At 36.4% G+C, this 15,866-nt stretch overlaps 1 protein-coding gene across 4 annotated transcripts in view; it reads right to left on the reverse strand.

Annotated features, from left to right (window-relative positions):
• The window catches only part of ABCA12 (ATP binding cassette subfamily A member 12), a 286,187-nt gene that overhangs the window by 85,964 nt on the left and 184,357 nt on the right, over positions 1-15,866 (reverse strand). For all 4 annotated transcript variants that reach the window (XM_054700067.1, XM_054700066.1, XM_054700068.1 and 1 more), the window contains 4 exons: positions 13,759-13,944; positions 10,496-10,674; positions 5,732-5,844; positions 1,405-1,480 (listed from right to left, as the gene is read on the reverse strand). In XM_054700067.1, the coding sequence (XP_054556042.1) occupies positions 1,405-1,480; positions 5,732-5,844; positions 10,496-10,674; positions 13,759-13,944 (554 nt within the window). The remainder of the gene's footprint in view (positions 1-1,404; positions 1,481-5,731; positions 5,845-10,495; positions 10,675-13,758; positions 13,945-15,866) is intronic.

Here is a 15,866-nt window from a genome sequence, read left to right on the forward strand (position 1 = left end):
TTGAAATACTCAAAGTATTTCTTTTTTTTTTTTTTTAAGATTTATTCATTTATTCATACAAGTACTGGGTACAGTCAGAAGCATGGGATGGTGAGAGAATTCACCAAAGCCAGAGCGGGGAACAGAATAGGCAGACTGATGAAATACACTGTTGAGGGGAGCAGTAGGCGTGGCAGGAGAGGTCTGTCGCACCATGTGGGACCCTCGCCGGCGGCAGCGGGGGATCGAATTGGTGCTGCAGAGGCTGCGGGCAGCTTTGCAGACCACGCTCAACAGCTGCGCCACCAGGGGAGGCCCCAAAGTATTTCAATAGTAATATTTCTCAAGCCAAAGCAACCTGTATATAGCAAGCCATTTAGTCTCCAAATTTGCCTTGAGCTATGGGAATTTACTTTGAACCAGCTTCAGTAGTCAGTTGCTTGTTTATTACCATATTATTACAGTTACTTCATGGAGCTGCTTATATTTCTGGTCCTTACCAGTCAAGTTTGCTATTGTCATTTCCGCTGGCTATTCCTGGGATGACATATTTACATATCCCAATAAGAGTCCGTAATTAAATTACCTATAAGCAATGTTTCCTTCCTGAACAACAATGAAGCAAACAAATTTTGTTACCCATACTTGGCATAAGAAACTTCTGATTTTTAAAAACTTGAAATAAAAAGTAATATGAAAAATTGGAAGCTTATAAATCTTTCATGATGAAAGACCTTCAAAGCAATGATCTTCCTCATAGTCATAAAGTAATCAATCCAGACACGACACATATATCTAGTTAGACAATCTTAATTCAGGAATAGATCCTCATGCTGAATTCTCCAGAAGAATCATTGACCAACAGAAGGAAAAATGCTGGATGATTTTACTCATACATGGAGCATAAAGAAGCAATGGAAAGAAACAAACCAAACCAAACCTAGCCAAACCAAACCAAACCGAAAACAAACCCTTGGAGTCTGAGTATAGAATTGAAGTTACTAGAGGGGATAGAAGGGATGAGGACAAAGGCAGGAAAGGGCCCAGTGGACTATAGTGGAAGGTAACTGGATCTTTGGTGGTGGGTGTGATATGGTAACATACACTTGAAGAGGTGTGAAGCTATCTTTCTAAAATGTATACAGTATTACAAACCAACATTACCTCAATAAAATATATTAAAAATCCATGAAATTAATTAAATATTATTATTTTTAAAAAATAACAAAAGTATCATTGACTAATACCAAAAATTAACTTTCAGCTTTACTTCGCCTGTGTCCATTTTGTTGGTTAGTCAGTGGATGATTTTTCTATTTTTACACACTGATATAAGTTATGTTTATGAATTATTTTCATTGCTTAGTCAGTCTAGTTAGTTATCAATATAGAAATAAACTAATAACAAAAAAAGGAAAGACTTACTGTGCAGCCAGGCTGCTTGGAGACAGGGACAGGCCACCATCCTTACTCCACACATGTGTTGTGTTATCGGAGACCCCTGCAGCAATAACATTCAGATTGATGAGACTGGTTGCTTAAAGGCTTTACCTTTCTCAGCAAAAAGCATCCCAGGTCAAATTAATGAGGAGAAAAATGCAGAAAATTTGCATAATTTTTCTTCAAAGGATATTACAAAAATGTATATGCTCTCGTTGGAAACATTTAGGATATTTATAGGAAATAAATGCTTAATAATCAAAACAATCCCAGTGGTCAAACACATATGTTTCTAACATATTCTTTCTCCAAGAATCAAGCCATACATTAACCTAGCCTAAGACCTGTCTGCATATACACCTGCATTCTATCCTAAGACCTGTATGACTCTTGAATACATAATGCAGCCTGACTAGCACAGGATTTGTTGAGTCACTGGATTTTTTTTTCCTTTGCCTTCGGTTGTCTAGGATGTAGCCTTAGGGAAGCATCTGCCATCACTAATATATATTTTCCAGCTTTCAAAAAGCAGCTATACTGATTTCAACTGAATGTGACTCTGAATACAAATCAGTTAATGTTAACAGAACTGTTCTGAGTGGTCTCAAGTGACAGGAAGGTTTGGAGTGTGGAAGGCAATCACTAAGTTGGGTCTAATGGAAACCATATGTGAAGATCTGATTCAACTCTGTAAATTGCCCCAGGTCTCTGATTCGGCTTGCTGCACAATGCTGTTACAAAGAAATAAGTGTGCCACAGCAATTACCTGAAAAACTGAAACTTGAAAAAATTGGCTACCACATACATAAATAAATTACTTAAATTGGCTACCACATAAATAAAAACATCATAAATCCAACCCTTTCATTGGGCCCTTTTAGGGAAAACAGTTCCACTTAGTTCAGTCTTCTCTTCAGACACTACTCCTCCTTGTAAATAATACAGTATGTATTAGTGCTGTCATTTCTAATATTAGTCTGATCATTTTCAATTGGACTTTTTATTACCAGTTTTAAAAGTTTTCCTAACACCTCCCAAAGTGGTCCTAGCATGAAACTATGCAATAAAAATCATTGCTACTCTTCTGGTGCTAGTTTATTTAAATTAGCATGCAAAAAAGACTATGACAGAACTAAAGAACTAATCTACTTTTTTATAAGTTGTGTTGGAGTCACATAGGCACCACCCCTAGTAGCCAGTAGAGCAGCTTTTGCAGTTTTCCTGTTCAGCAGCGTGGCCTTTTTATGCTTCAGACAAGGTTACTGAATGTTACTGCTTTGGTGAAAGCAGTGCACCAGTGAGTTAAAGGATCAAGGATGGAGATATGTGGGCTAAATAATTCTAGTTAATTCTAGTTATTATATGTTGGCATCCATATATGGAATAATTGAGGATAAAATTGTGGATATTTATGCTTTTGCAAAGTCAAGTACATAAGAAAAATTTTCCATGATCAAATCTTGCTCACTTTGAACTTCCATGTGATGGTGACAGTTAATTAGCATTTGTATACTACATCGTTATGAAGTTTCTCCTCGTCATGAAGCTATTAAAATGAGTAACTAGTAGAAATTTACTTTGTACATATCAATGACCAACTTGACCTGTTAAGTAGGGTTTTTCCCTCTGGCCATTTTTCCTTCTGGATTATAAAATATCTTGGAAGAAATACTGTACTAATTAGGCTTTAATGAAATGGAAATGTTACAGACTTTTAAAAAGTGAAATTTTACTTCTTTTTCATTTGTAGAAATAAGTATATTTAAAAATGGTACCCCAGTGCTGATAACCTCTTTTCATCAGTAAGAATGACTTTCTATTTAAAGATGTAATTTCATATAATTTACTACTTTCCAAAAGAGCACACTTCAATGAGTCACATAGGTAATCTCTGCTCTCAAAAATCAGTGTTTATAAATGGAAATACTGAAGTGTATTAAGTGTGAAGTAGGGACCTTAGCTGGGGCAGAACTGAAAATAACATCCCTTAAGAAAGGAAGTCAGGAAAAGAAAAAAAGAAAGAAAGGAAGTCAGGAGACAGCTTTCTTCCCAAGAATTTGAGTTTCCACACTGTCAGGATCACTAAGGAGGCTCCTAAAGAAATCTTGGAGTGTATCAGAACCAAGGTTGAATCAGAGCTAGACATGAGCTGAGGGATGTTGCAGAAATCAGAGGAAAAGGGAGATGGCTGGAGAAGATTATCATCTGGAAAGGAATCAGTCACGATTAGTCCAAGTACACCAGTGGCTCAAAGCAGGAGCCATTCTGAGGCTGGGTGGTGGCAGGTGCTTGTGTGACCTCGTAAGACTTCCTGGAAGCAGGTGTATAATGTTCCAGAGAGCAGATGCGTGTGAGGCAAACTAGAAAACAGCTCAAGGGAACTGGCTTTGGGGATAGACAGATACAGGTTCTAATCTGAGTTTGGCCACTTGCTGGATATATAACATAGGTGAGGTGCCCAGCTTCTCTATGCCTGAGTCTCTTTGCCTGTAAAATAGGATAATAACTATATCTCATAAGGAGTTTTGTTGAAAATGGATTTAAGATAAACAGTTATTATTGATGTGAGGCTAGAGACTCCTATACTGTTGAACTTGGGTCACTCATTGGGCCTTCATTAGCATGTTTGAGTCCCTGAAGGATCCCCAGAAAGACCTGGAAGGATTTATCAAAGGCCACAAAATTTCTGCCCACGTAGGTAAGGAGTTGAAGTTAATCATTTTTAGGAATTGACCTTAACGCTACTGTATTGGGATTCTCATGCCAATGGAATCAAAAAGGTAAGAAAATTTTAAAAGATTAAGCACGCCATATTTTATAAACATACTTCCTTGTCTTCTTGAACATCAAATGCTATGTTTTAATACATGCCAACATCATCAGCACATGCAGAGTGATGAGACATACAGCCATTGTTAAATACTGAAAACTGAGTTATATTGTTCACCAGGAAAAGTGTTTTGCTGTCTCGGTTAATATGAAATACTGCTTATTTCTCTGGCTTCTAAGGAACTTATGAGCTTTTGTCCTTTGGGAAAAAAAAGTCTAACTTTATCCCTTTACTTTATATAATTACAAGGTGTGAGTCTGAAGATGAAATGGAAAAGAATGGTAAGAAGAAGCTGCAAGTCTTTAAAATACAAGTATAAAAATACAGAGGAAATAATTAGTGTTTGTTAGTACATGGTCTGGTTTTCCAGCCTGACCATTGTTTTTTAAAGAATAAGTCTTATCCCACCCCCAACCCCCTGCTGCCAATGTTCATCAAGACCATTACATTTAACAGCAGTCTTGCAAGTTTAGCCATTAATTCTATAATTGTAGATGTAAAAAATGCTCTGGACTAACGGAAATTGGTATCTAAGAATATATTCAACCCTCTAGTATTAAAAGCTTTAACAAACTGCTTTTCCTATGAAAACTAATAATTTAAGAACATAATGAACAGCAACTTGTGGACCAATGCTCTCAGGATACTCACAAACTCAGTTGAGAAAATTCTAAATTAATTCAGGAGACATAAATACTAACCAAACATCTTACTTGGGAAATAGAGATTTACTCTTTATAGCTCTACATCTTTGTCTGTATATGTCTGTGCATTTCCATATGTGTGGCATATAACACTATTCTATATCTAGAAAGATGACATCTGCTGACTCACTAGCAACATTCTAGCTTGCCTTACTAGGCGTGGCAGTAGATCATTGCCATTCTAGTCATGATCTGATGTCCAGCATACATTTTCAAGGTGGTTGGTTGAGGGCTATATTTTTAACAATGAAAGATTCATCCTTAAAAGATTCATCATTAAAAAGCCAGAGGTTGGTTGGGCCTCCCCTGGTGGCGCAGCGGTTGAGCGCTGTGCTGCGAGGCTGCCCGCAGCTTCTGCAGCGCCGGTTCGTTCCCTGGCTGCCGGTGAGGGTCCCACAAAAAAAAAAAAAAAAAAAAAAGCCAGAGGTTGGAAATGTGGGTGAAAATACTACAATTTAGTGTAAGCTTTTGTTGCAAAAAGTAGTGGCAGAAACCTATTTCTTGAGGCGTATTCCATGATATTTATTCCCCATACCAAGTATAATCACAGTTTTATGTGTTGAGAGATCATTTTACCTAAATAAAAGTCCTAAAAAGTCCCAGCCTCTTTTCTAGCCATTTCTTTCTCCATGCTTTGATTAGCTAGAAATTCAGATTTAGTCATAGTATGGCCCCACCTAAGAATAATATCCATAAATGATTACTTTGGTAGCACTGTTTTATATTTCTAACAGGCTCTGTGACACAGAATTGATAAAGTGAGATGGAAATATAATACCTTGAGCTGGGGAGTCCAGAGTGTATAGCAGATGTGTAACAGATTTATGGAGAGTTCTGAAACCCTCGTTAGTTGTGACACGCGGATAAACCTTCTGTACCATCAGCAGCACACTAAACAGTGGAAAAACAATTAAACCAGATTGCATTGCAAGGTTTGTAGACAGAAACAAAAGGTTATTCAAGGAGAAAATGACTACAGTATAGAAAATTATTCTTATAACATAATATAACATAAAAAAACAAGATGTTGCTTTTGTCACCTAATTGCTTGTTTGTCTGTTCATGCACAAGATCCCAGCAAAATGTTCTTGCACCTGTTTCCAGGATTCTAAAGCCTTGGAACTCAAAGGCCTTAGAGGAAGGGAGCAAAGTTCCCATCAGTTTCTGTTGTGACTAGAAATAGTGGTTAGGAACAGGTGCTTCCAATGAAAGGCACTATCTTTTTGTTTTTAATTAAAGGGAAAAATTAAATATTGGAAATTATTTGCATTAAAAATAAAACCCAGATAAAGGATCAGTTTCAGGAATGGTGCACAAATATTTAGTGATGCATACTTATCTTTTGCAAAACAAATGGTAATGTTTGGGGGGAAAGAATAGGTGCTTATCCTAACTGAAGACTGCATTTTATCCTCTAAGTAGGCACTAGACACTACTCCAAGGGTATCTCAAAATTAGTATCTAGACTAACGACCATGGTTTCCCAGGGATTTTTATGTCGCTAGTAAAAGGGGTAGTGTAAACTGGGGATGTCACCCAACAAATTCCCTATGCTTGAACTCATTCCATGCCTTCCCAAAGCTACCCATTACTTAAGAAGTGCCTTTTTATCAAGTTTTTGTTGTAACGATTGAAGGATAGGCGTCCCCAAGATGTCAAGAACAAGTCTCCCTGCGTCACCTTGGCCTGTGGGTTATTTTGAATGAAGATCAATGGATCAGTTGAGGCAATACTGGTTTCAAAAGAAACTTACCATTTCCTGAAGAATAAAGATTGGAGAAATCATCCAGACTTAGCGTTTATCTTCAGAAAAATACTTCCTATTGAAGAAACCTCTCTACATGGCAGCGCAAACATCTACTAACAGTGCGAACATCTACTAACAGTGGGAACATCTACTAACAGAGCAAAAACTTAGATGTTTTTGTCATATAAGTCACCATCCTCACTCCTTGAAAACCGAGGCCCCTATCTCATTCCTCTCTCAGTATGGAATTATATTTGTTCTTTCCTCCTACTAATCAGTCTGCTGTTCATTTCATTGCTCAATTAGCGTAGGGAGAATTCAGAGGGGTAGAAGAAAATTTCCTCTGTGCCTAGTTGGCATTGTGTGTCTGACTTACACAAATATAGTATTTATACCAATGATCACGGTTGAGTGGATACTTTACTTGATAGTAGCTAGAACAAAAGTTTTTTTTTTAAAAAAAAAATTTATTTATTTATGCATACAAGAACTGGGGTACAGGCCTGGGTGGGGGATGGTGAGAGGATTCACCAGAGGCAGAGTGGGGAACAGAACAGGCAGATTGACTGAAATACACTGCTGAGGGGAGCAGCGGGCGAGACAGGAGAAGTGTGCTGTGCCATGTGGGTAACTCCCTGGGTGGGGATCAAACTCATGCTGCAGTGGATGCTGATTGCTTTATAAGTTGTGTCTTAACCCTCTGCACACCAGGGAGGCCCCAAAGGCTTTGTTAATGGTTTGCTATTGCGATTTTAAATGTACTACAAATTTACTAGTAGTTTCCCTAGTCAGCTAAAGGCTCATTCCAGCAATTAGATGCCTATACTTGCTTGATGTATTCTATAATATTTTTGGAATTTCAAAAGTTTAGATTAAGATAATTGTCATTTTAGCTCCCTAGATATGAATGAGTTATTTGGAGAGCTAAGTTTTCAGTGTCGCCTAGTTAGCTTCTAATATTTTAGTAGTATGTGTAAAAGTGTGCATAGGTGAATATAACTTTCTTTTTTTCTTTCTTTCTTTCTTTTTTTCTTTAAGATTTATTTATTTATTTATATAAGCACTGGGTACAGTCAGAAGTGCGGGAGGGTGAGAGAATTCACCAGAGCCAGAGCGGGGAGCAGAGCAGGCAGAAGGACCAAAGTACACTGCTGAGGGGAGCAGCGGCGGGCAGGAGAGGTCTGTGCGCCCTGTGGGAACCTCCTCCAGTGGCAGGGGAGCAGCCAGGGATCGAACCGGCGCTGCAGAGGCCGCGGGCAGCTTTGCAACCCAGCGCTCAACCGCTGCGCCACCGGGGAGGCCCTAAATATAACTTTCAATGCATAAATGATTTTCTTTAATTCTCTAATAATTCCATGAAGTCAAATTTTATTTTCTCTGTTTTGCAGATGGGAAAGTTACATTTCAAAATGTTAAATAACTTACAAAAGGTTATTCAGTTAGTAATAAGTAGGGCTGCTTCTGCCTAATTGCAAAGTTCATATTCTTTCCATTCTTCTCCTTACTTCTGCCACAGAAGCCCTGCCTCAACATGGGGATGGAGGGGGGAGGCAGAGCTTTCTGACAGAGCCCACCGGCATTGTTAAGTGCTACTTCAGCTGTGTGTGTTGCCATAGGGCATGGATTTTTTTTTTTTTTTAAATCTCTGCTCTATATACCTGACATTTAATATCTCAGGCATTCATTTTTATATTTACCTCAAGAATCTCCCAATGGCCAGGCTTTGGGTTGCTGCTGAACCATAATGACCATAGAGACCAGTTAAAAGGTCTCAGGTCATAGATTTCTGACCCTCGTCTCTCACGTGACCTTCTGCCTGACTCATCTGAGCTGTTATACTAAAGTAACACTGCTCTCTTGGCAATCTCATTAAAAACAAATGTGCTGATTGTCTATCCCTAGTGTAGCCTGCTTGTCTCACTGGTAACAATTCCCAGGAAAAAGTGCCAGTTCGTTTGGATGTTAATTTCAGCTACTCCTGCAGTGGAAATTATCTGCATTATTGTTAGTGACTTTATTAATAAAATTCCAGTAGACTGAATTCATCCTCTTCTAGTGAAATATAACTTAAAAATTACTATACCTGTCCCCTAACCCCTCTAAAACCCTTTGAAACATTTTTGATTAAAATATTTTCATTTTCTTCATTTTCTTCTTTTTATGTTACAGATTTTTTCCTTTTCTTCATCATATAAAAATGGAAATTATTCCAAACAAGCCATTTGTAAGTAAAGATAATTTTAAAAAGATTACATGATTCATGTTTCAAGTTTCTTATTCATAAATGGTGTATGAGCATTCCATTTATTCTATATTCTTGTCACAATCAGAGATAGTCCATCTTTTAAAATTTTACCCATTGTAGTGAGAGTGTACTGATATCTTATTGTTCTGAATACTGTTTTAACGCTTCTCATTGCTACCTCATACAATATAATCCACTCTCCTTTTCCTTGAGTCAATTTACCTGTTTGCTTCCTAAGACAGAATGTAAATAAAAGGAAGAAGATAAACTGCCAAAATTTTGGGTGAGCGAAAACTTCCCTACAAGCTAAGCTGAGGAGCAATATAGAGAATCAAACTTCCTAACTTCTTGCTCCTTTTGTAACTGAGTTGTTGTGGGTTCTTGTGGGAAGAGCTCAGAACTTGGATTCGGATTCCTTGAGTTCATGTCCTGGCTTTACCACATATAAACTTGAGAAAGTCATTTGACCTTCATAAGCTTTTGTTTATCTTTCATAAAATGGGAATATTGGTTTCTCAATCTCAAACCTCTGTTGTGAGAACCAAATGAGATTAATATTCCATCACAAGGGCTTGGAACAAACAGAAACTCTTGGAAGCTTTCCAAAGGAGACGAGAACAATCTCTTCTGTTGCTTCTGATATTAGCAATGGAACATGTCATGTTACTAATGACATATTAGAGAGGAAATTTTGGTTCCAGAGTTAGAAAACCCTGGTTCAAGCCCTCTTAGTTGCATGATCATTAAATAATTGATTTTTATGACTTCCTGTTATCTTATTTATAAAAATTTTGTAAGGTTCAATGTGATAGATGCAGTATGAAAAGGGCCCAGCAAAATATCTGGTACATAATAGGCATTCAATAATTGTTAATTGTTGATGTAACTGGTGCTGTTTTTAATACACATTTCTAAATTAGCTAGAAGGGACAGTCAAAATCTAAATATGAGTCCATCAAACCCTAAGTGCTGGGCATGCTTGGATCTCTTTAAAGGGGTTTCTCCTGCAAAAGTCTTCCAGTCCTTGTGTCTCTATGTCAAATAAAGCTAACCCAAATGCAGTCTTAGGAAGATCATTTATAGATTGGATGTATGTGAGAGGGAAGCCAACCTCCTTGAGGTGGTTTAGTGCAAGACTATAACCAACGATGTTGTTTTATATTGTATGGCACCATAAAAACCAGTGAGATATTTTCTGCTTGAGCAGTTTAAATGCTAGCTGCACAGAGCTCTGCTTGTTCCTGAATGAGCCTGACCACGTTCTAATGTACCATTGGTCCTGCTATACACTTTTCTCAGTAGCTCTGGGATACCAACATTAGTGCTCCTTCTTACTTCCTACGTACACTTCCATAACCCTGAACACCACAGTGTTTCTTTTTTGCTTAACTAGTACACTCATTGCTAAAATCTGGAATAAGGTGTTGAGGGATTATTTGCACTGTGTTTAAATTACTTACCTACCAATAATCCCCATAGGTAACATTAAAGAAATAAAAAGGACTTATTTTTGGAATAGTAATTTCTACTGAATTCTGGCATTTTCTTACCTGTTTGCATGTCGAAGAACATCAAATAGATTGTTCAGTGTTGTGGCATTCTGGAATACATTTGGAAAACTTGAGAGAAATTGCCACACAGCTGTTTTCTCTTGCATTTGTGAGAAGAAAGACAGTACTTTGACCATTTCCTGAAATACTATTTTCTGGTTGTTGGGATCACGTGACATCTTAAAAAACAAAACCACAAGGAGCACAAAATGAGACTTCAACATTTGTAGTCATGTGGCTTATTGTTTTCAAAAGCATTAAACAGATCTAGATTTGCACATAAGCAATTCTTACAGATTTTCATTCAGTTTGCAGTCATCTTTTACTTGGAAAAATTCTAACCATTTCTAATTTCCTTAAACATAATTAGATTTTTTTTCCCTGTACCTGAAGAAATTGGTATATTTAAAATATGGTTAGTGAAGTTATACTTATATATTATACAAATATTTTACATTGTATTTTTGGAAATTAAAATTAATTTTTTAGAACAAAATTTGTGTTTTCCAAGGACTTGGCTTAGGGGCTGCCGACAAAGCTCTGTATCTATTAGTAGTTCTTATGTTACTTGGGAGGAGAACCCTTAAAAGTGATATATATATATATATATATATATATATACGAAAATGTTTACTCTCACAATTATACATACCTAATGGAATAAAATATTTCTAAAGTTCTGTTGCTATACTAGGACCTTCAGTTATAATAAATTATTTATAGTTATTGAACCCATATAATAAGCATATTTTGCACTATAAACAAACAAAATCTTGCTTTAGCTCTGGATTAGAGAACCTAGCTAGTACTAGTATTTTCTGTATTATATTCCCATCTAAAGCAATTTCATTAATAAATTCAATCACACTAGTAAAGTCAAAAATTTGTTCTGTCTTAATTCAATCTTTCATGCTGAGGACATAACTTTGAACAATGTATTCTTTTTTTTTTTAAATAATAAACTTTATTTTTATATTCCCCCATACAATTGCAAACCCCCCATTCTGACCCCAATCCCTCCCCTTCCACCCCTCACCCCCCAAAAAGTGTCTCTGGTTCATAGTTTTTTGTTGATTTTGATTTTCACTTTCTTATAGTTATTCATTTTCCTGGTCCCTTATTTAAGTTTTCTAGATTCCTGCTATGAGTGAGACCATCCGGTATTTTTCTTTTTCTTTTTGGCTTATTTCGCTGAGCATGATCCCTTCCAGCGCCATCCATGTTGCTGCAAATTGCATGTGTTTATCTTTTTTGAATGCTGAGTAATATTCCATGGTATATATGTACCACATCTTCTTGATCCAGTCATCTAAAATGGGCATTTGGGCTGTTTCCAAAGCTTAGCTATTGTGAATAGTGCTGCTATAAACATAGGGGTGCAGGTGTTCTTTGGAATTGATGTTTCTGTGTCCTTTGGGTAAATACCTAGGAGTGGAATTGCTGGATCATATGGAAGCTCTATGTTTAGTAGGTCCAGAAATCTCCACACAGCTCTCCATAGTGGTTGGACCAGTTTGCACTCCCACCAACAGTGTAGAAGAGTTCCTTTTTCTCCACAACCTCGCCAACATTTGCTGTTGCTAGTTTTTTTAATATGTGCCATTCTCACTGGTGTAAGATGGTATCTCATGGTAGTTTTGATTTGCATTTCCCTGATTACAAGTGATGTTGAACATTTTTTCATATGTCTGTTGGCCATTTGCATTTCCTCTTCAGAGAAGTTTCTTTTTAGCTCTTCTGCCCATTTTTTGACTGGATTATTTTCTTTGTTGTTGCTGAGTCTCATCAGTTCTTTGCAGATTTTTGTGATCAGTCCTTTATCATTAGTGTTGGGTGCAAAAATGTTCTCCCAGTTGGTGGGGTTTCTCTTTGTTTTTGTTATTGTCCCTTTTGCTGTGCAGAAGCTCTTTAATTTGATGTAGTCCGAGCTGTTGATCTTTGCCTTCACTATCACTGCTTTGGGTGATGTGTCTGTAAAGATGTCTTTGATATGCAAATCACGTAGTGTTTCGGCTATATTTCCTTCTATGTATTTTATGGTTTCAGGTCTTATGTCTAGTTCTTTAATCCATTTGGAGTTGATTTTTGTGTATGGTGTGAGGTAGTGGTCAAGCTTCATTCTTTTGCATGTAGCGACCCAGTTTTCCCAGCACCATTTATTGAACAAACTTTCTTTGCTCCATTGCATAGTCTTTGCTCCTTTGTCAAAGATTAGTTGACCATAAATCTGTGGGTTTATTTCTGGATTTTTCTATTCGATTCCATTGGTCTGTATGTCTGTTCTTTGAACAATGTATTCTTAACAATATATTCTACTCTACATAACTGCTGACTTTTAAGATTTTTAGTGCACTATATTGAGTGGCGTTATTATAACACTGTCTCTAATTTGGTCTCTGATCTCGTTCACTGAACAGATTACTGAGAGGTAATTTAGGCATCTGTACTTAATAAAAATTATTTACAATAAAATTTAGAGACTCCAGGGGAAAAACAGTAGAAGAGGACATGTTTTTTTATTTCTATTTATAAAATTTCAAAACAATTCTGAATATTTTTCTGGTCTTTTATTGTATTGGGTTTCATCAAGTGTTGATTTTCAGTGTCTTATTTTTGAATAATAGTTTAAGACTAGCATACAAAAATGGTCATTAAATATAATATAATGTTTTGGTTCTAATGCATATTTTGAGAAGGATATATACTATTTCATCAAAATCAGTTTTTCAAATTAGCTTGATTTAGTGAGAAAAATTAATAAGAATACCCACTATTCTAACTTCTGAGAGTTACAGGGCTTTGATAGCTTAATTATTAAACTTATATCTGAGAAATGGCACTTAAAAATCTCAGAGAAAGAGGGGGTAAATTCTATACTGTCAAAACACTAACAAGGTCAATCAAATTAAAGAAAAAAATCTCAGAAAGCAGTTAATCTTCATTCATCATAGAGAGAAGCCATATTTCATCTCCTAAGATGTGGCTATATTAACTATATTTGGGTTCAACATTAAAGTCATTTCAATCCTGCACGTTTAAATGGAAAGCAGACATTACTTAGAATTAGGCATTGTATGCAAATCTTTGTGGGTGGGATTCACACCAAAGACAAGCGAACAGTGCAGTCCGATTTCCCAGTCCATGTGTGCAAAGGACTTGCTCTTTGACTCATGTTGAGTCATTTTGTGGACTCAAGAATGGAAACAATACACTTCCTTAGGTTGTTTATGAGGTCTTGATCACATTAAAATATTTATACTTACCTGAGAGAGTTGGTTTGTTAGTTCTTGGAGAGAAGACTCTAAAAGGGTCATATTGGACAGACAAAATTTGTTAAAAACATTTTTCCCTGCAGTGCTCCAAGTGAAGGTGTAATCAGCAATATATCCTGGATAGGTTTCACATAGTTTTCTTCGCATATCTTCTGAAGTTGAATTTTGCTTTAACAGCTAAAAATGTGTGTGAGAAGAGTGGGATAATAATGTTAGTAAATAGAGATACTCAACTATTCTAGTCTTCAAGGAAACTGACCTGTCTTCACGATAGTGAGTTTAAGGTGCCATTGTAGCAACTATTAAAAGAATACTGAAATTTATAGGTTGACCAATAAGGAGCTGCCTAGAAAGACTATGTACATGGGCCATTTCTCATCACTGTTATTTTTAAATTTTTTATTTTTTACATCATTGTTCATTTTTAAACAATATTTGTTTCTTCCCCACCTCCTCAGGTGTAGTCCCCATAGAATTTCCTTCACCAATGCACCCGTGCACCATCACCACCCTCCCTCCTTCTGATCCCTCTCCCTCCTACTCCCCTGCAGTATGTCTCTGATTTATAATTGTCTGTTTTTGTTTTGTCGTGTTTTGTATTGTTATTACTTTTTACACTGATGTCTTATTTTGTTCACCTATATTCCTGCTATAAATGAAACCATAGACATTATTGGTTAATTTTTTGATATTTTTTCTTTTTCCTTCTGACTTATTTCACTGAGCAAATTCCTTCTAGCTCCATCCATGTTGCTGCAAATGGCATGAGTTTATCTTTTTTGACTGCTGAATAATATTCCATTGTGTATATATACCACATCTTCTTGATCCAGTCACCTATTTTTGGGCATTTGGGTTCCCTTTCTCATCACTGTTATAAGTTAAATGATTTACATGCATGTGAGTTATGTGATTTGCTTAAATGAACTCATTTCCTACCTCTGACCTGAGAACCTAAATGTACCACATCTTTTCTACCAAAAGTCTAATGACTTAAAACTTAATTTTTCCCAGGCATTTAGCAGCCTAGACTAAGGTGTCCTAATTCTTTATAACAATTCATGGAAAGCTGGCTGTGATCTTTGGAAGAAGTCCAAAGATGAGGAAATTCGGAGTCTATTCTCAAGACCAAAAAAAAAAAAAAAGAATGTATGGAAAGAAGAGGTCAAAGGTGAATTATGGTTCACTTGCAAAGCTATTCTTTCATTTAAAAAGGAAAACACATCTGAAAAGACATAGAAATATATAATTACCAACAGCAGTAATTGAAAAGTTGTTTGCATACTTTCACAGTACAGACCAGTCATAGATTCAGCACTATCTTTAGCTATACTGTTGATCACATTTATCATTATTAAGTTGTTTGGACACTTACAAAGTCAGTAATGTTTAATCGCAATATTTAACAGATCCTTCCTAACAATTCTTGTAAATGTGAGGGGAGGACCAACTGACTTCATCCTCCCCTTAAGTTTACATCACAAAATCTATACTCTGCCTTCCAGTAACTCACCTTCTAAATGTAATGGAACAAGACATGATTTGCCTCATTTTAGGAAATACTAAAAGTATGAGATCTTCCAGTTATTCAACCATATCTCTTTCCTAACATCACACATAAACTAACCCCAAAATGTTTTCTCTACTCATTCTTGCAAGAGTTGTGGAAAGCAGTAAAGAGAAAGTAAGAGGAATCAGAGAGATTGCTGACACAGGGCATCAGTATGTCATCCTAATTTTTACATCCCTTTCCTGTTCCAAACACTCTAAAAATATGTATCTATACATAGAAAATCCATTTTTTTTAAACTTATATACACTGGATATATGACTCTGTGCTGCCTCACATAATTCTGACATTTCATTCCATGTGAGAAAGAGAATGGGAGTTTCAGTATAATAAAGTAGTATATTTTAGAATAGCATTGTTATTCTAAATATTAAAGAATTTAAGAGGTACAATGCGAGACAGTTTGCTTCTTGGAACCAATATGGAAGAAGTAGAATGAAACAGAATAACTTTCTCTAGCTCATACATTGGTCTTATTTGGAAAGGCTCTAGGCTGGAATCAACTGGGTATATGGGGAGGCGAGGTTCC

This window comes from Talpa occidentalis, unplaced genomic scaffold (genome assembly GCF_014898055.3).
Source record: "Talpa occidentalis isolate TD23 unplaced genomic scaffold, MPIMG_talOcc4v2.1 talOcc4.3, whole genome shotgun sequence".
NCBI lineage: Eukaryota > Metazoa > Chordata > Mammalia > Eulipotyphla > Talpidae > Talpa > Talpa occidentalis.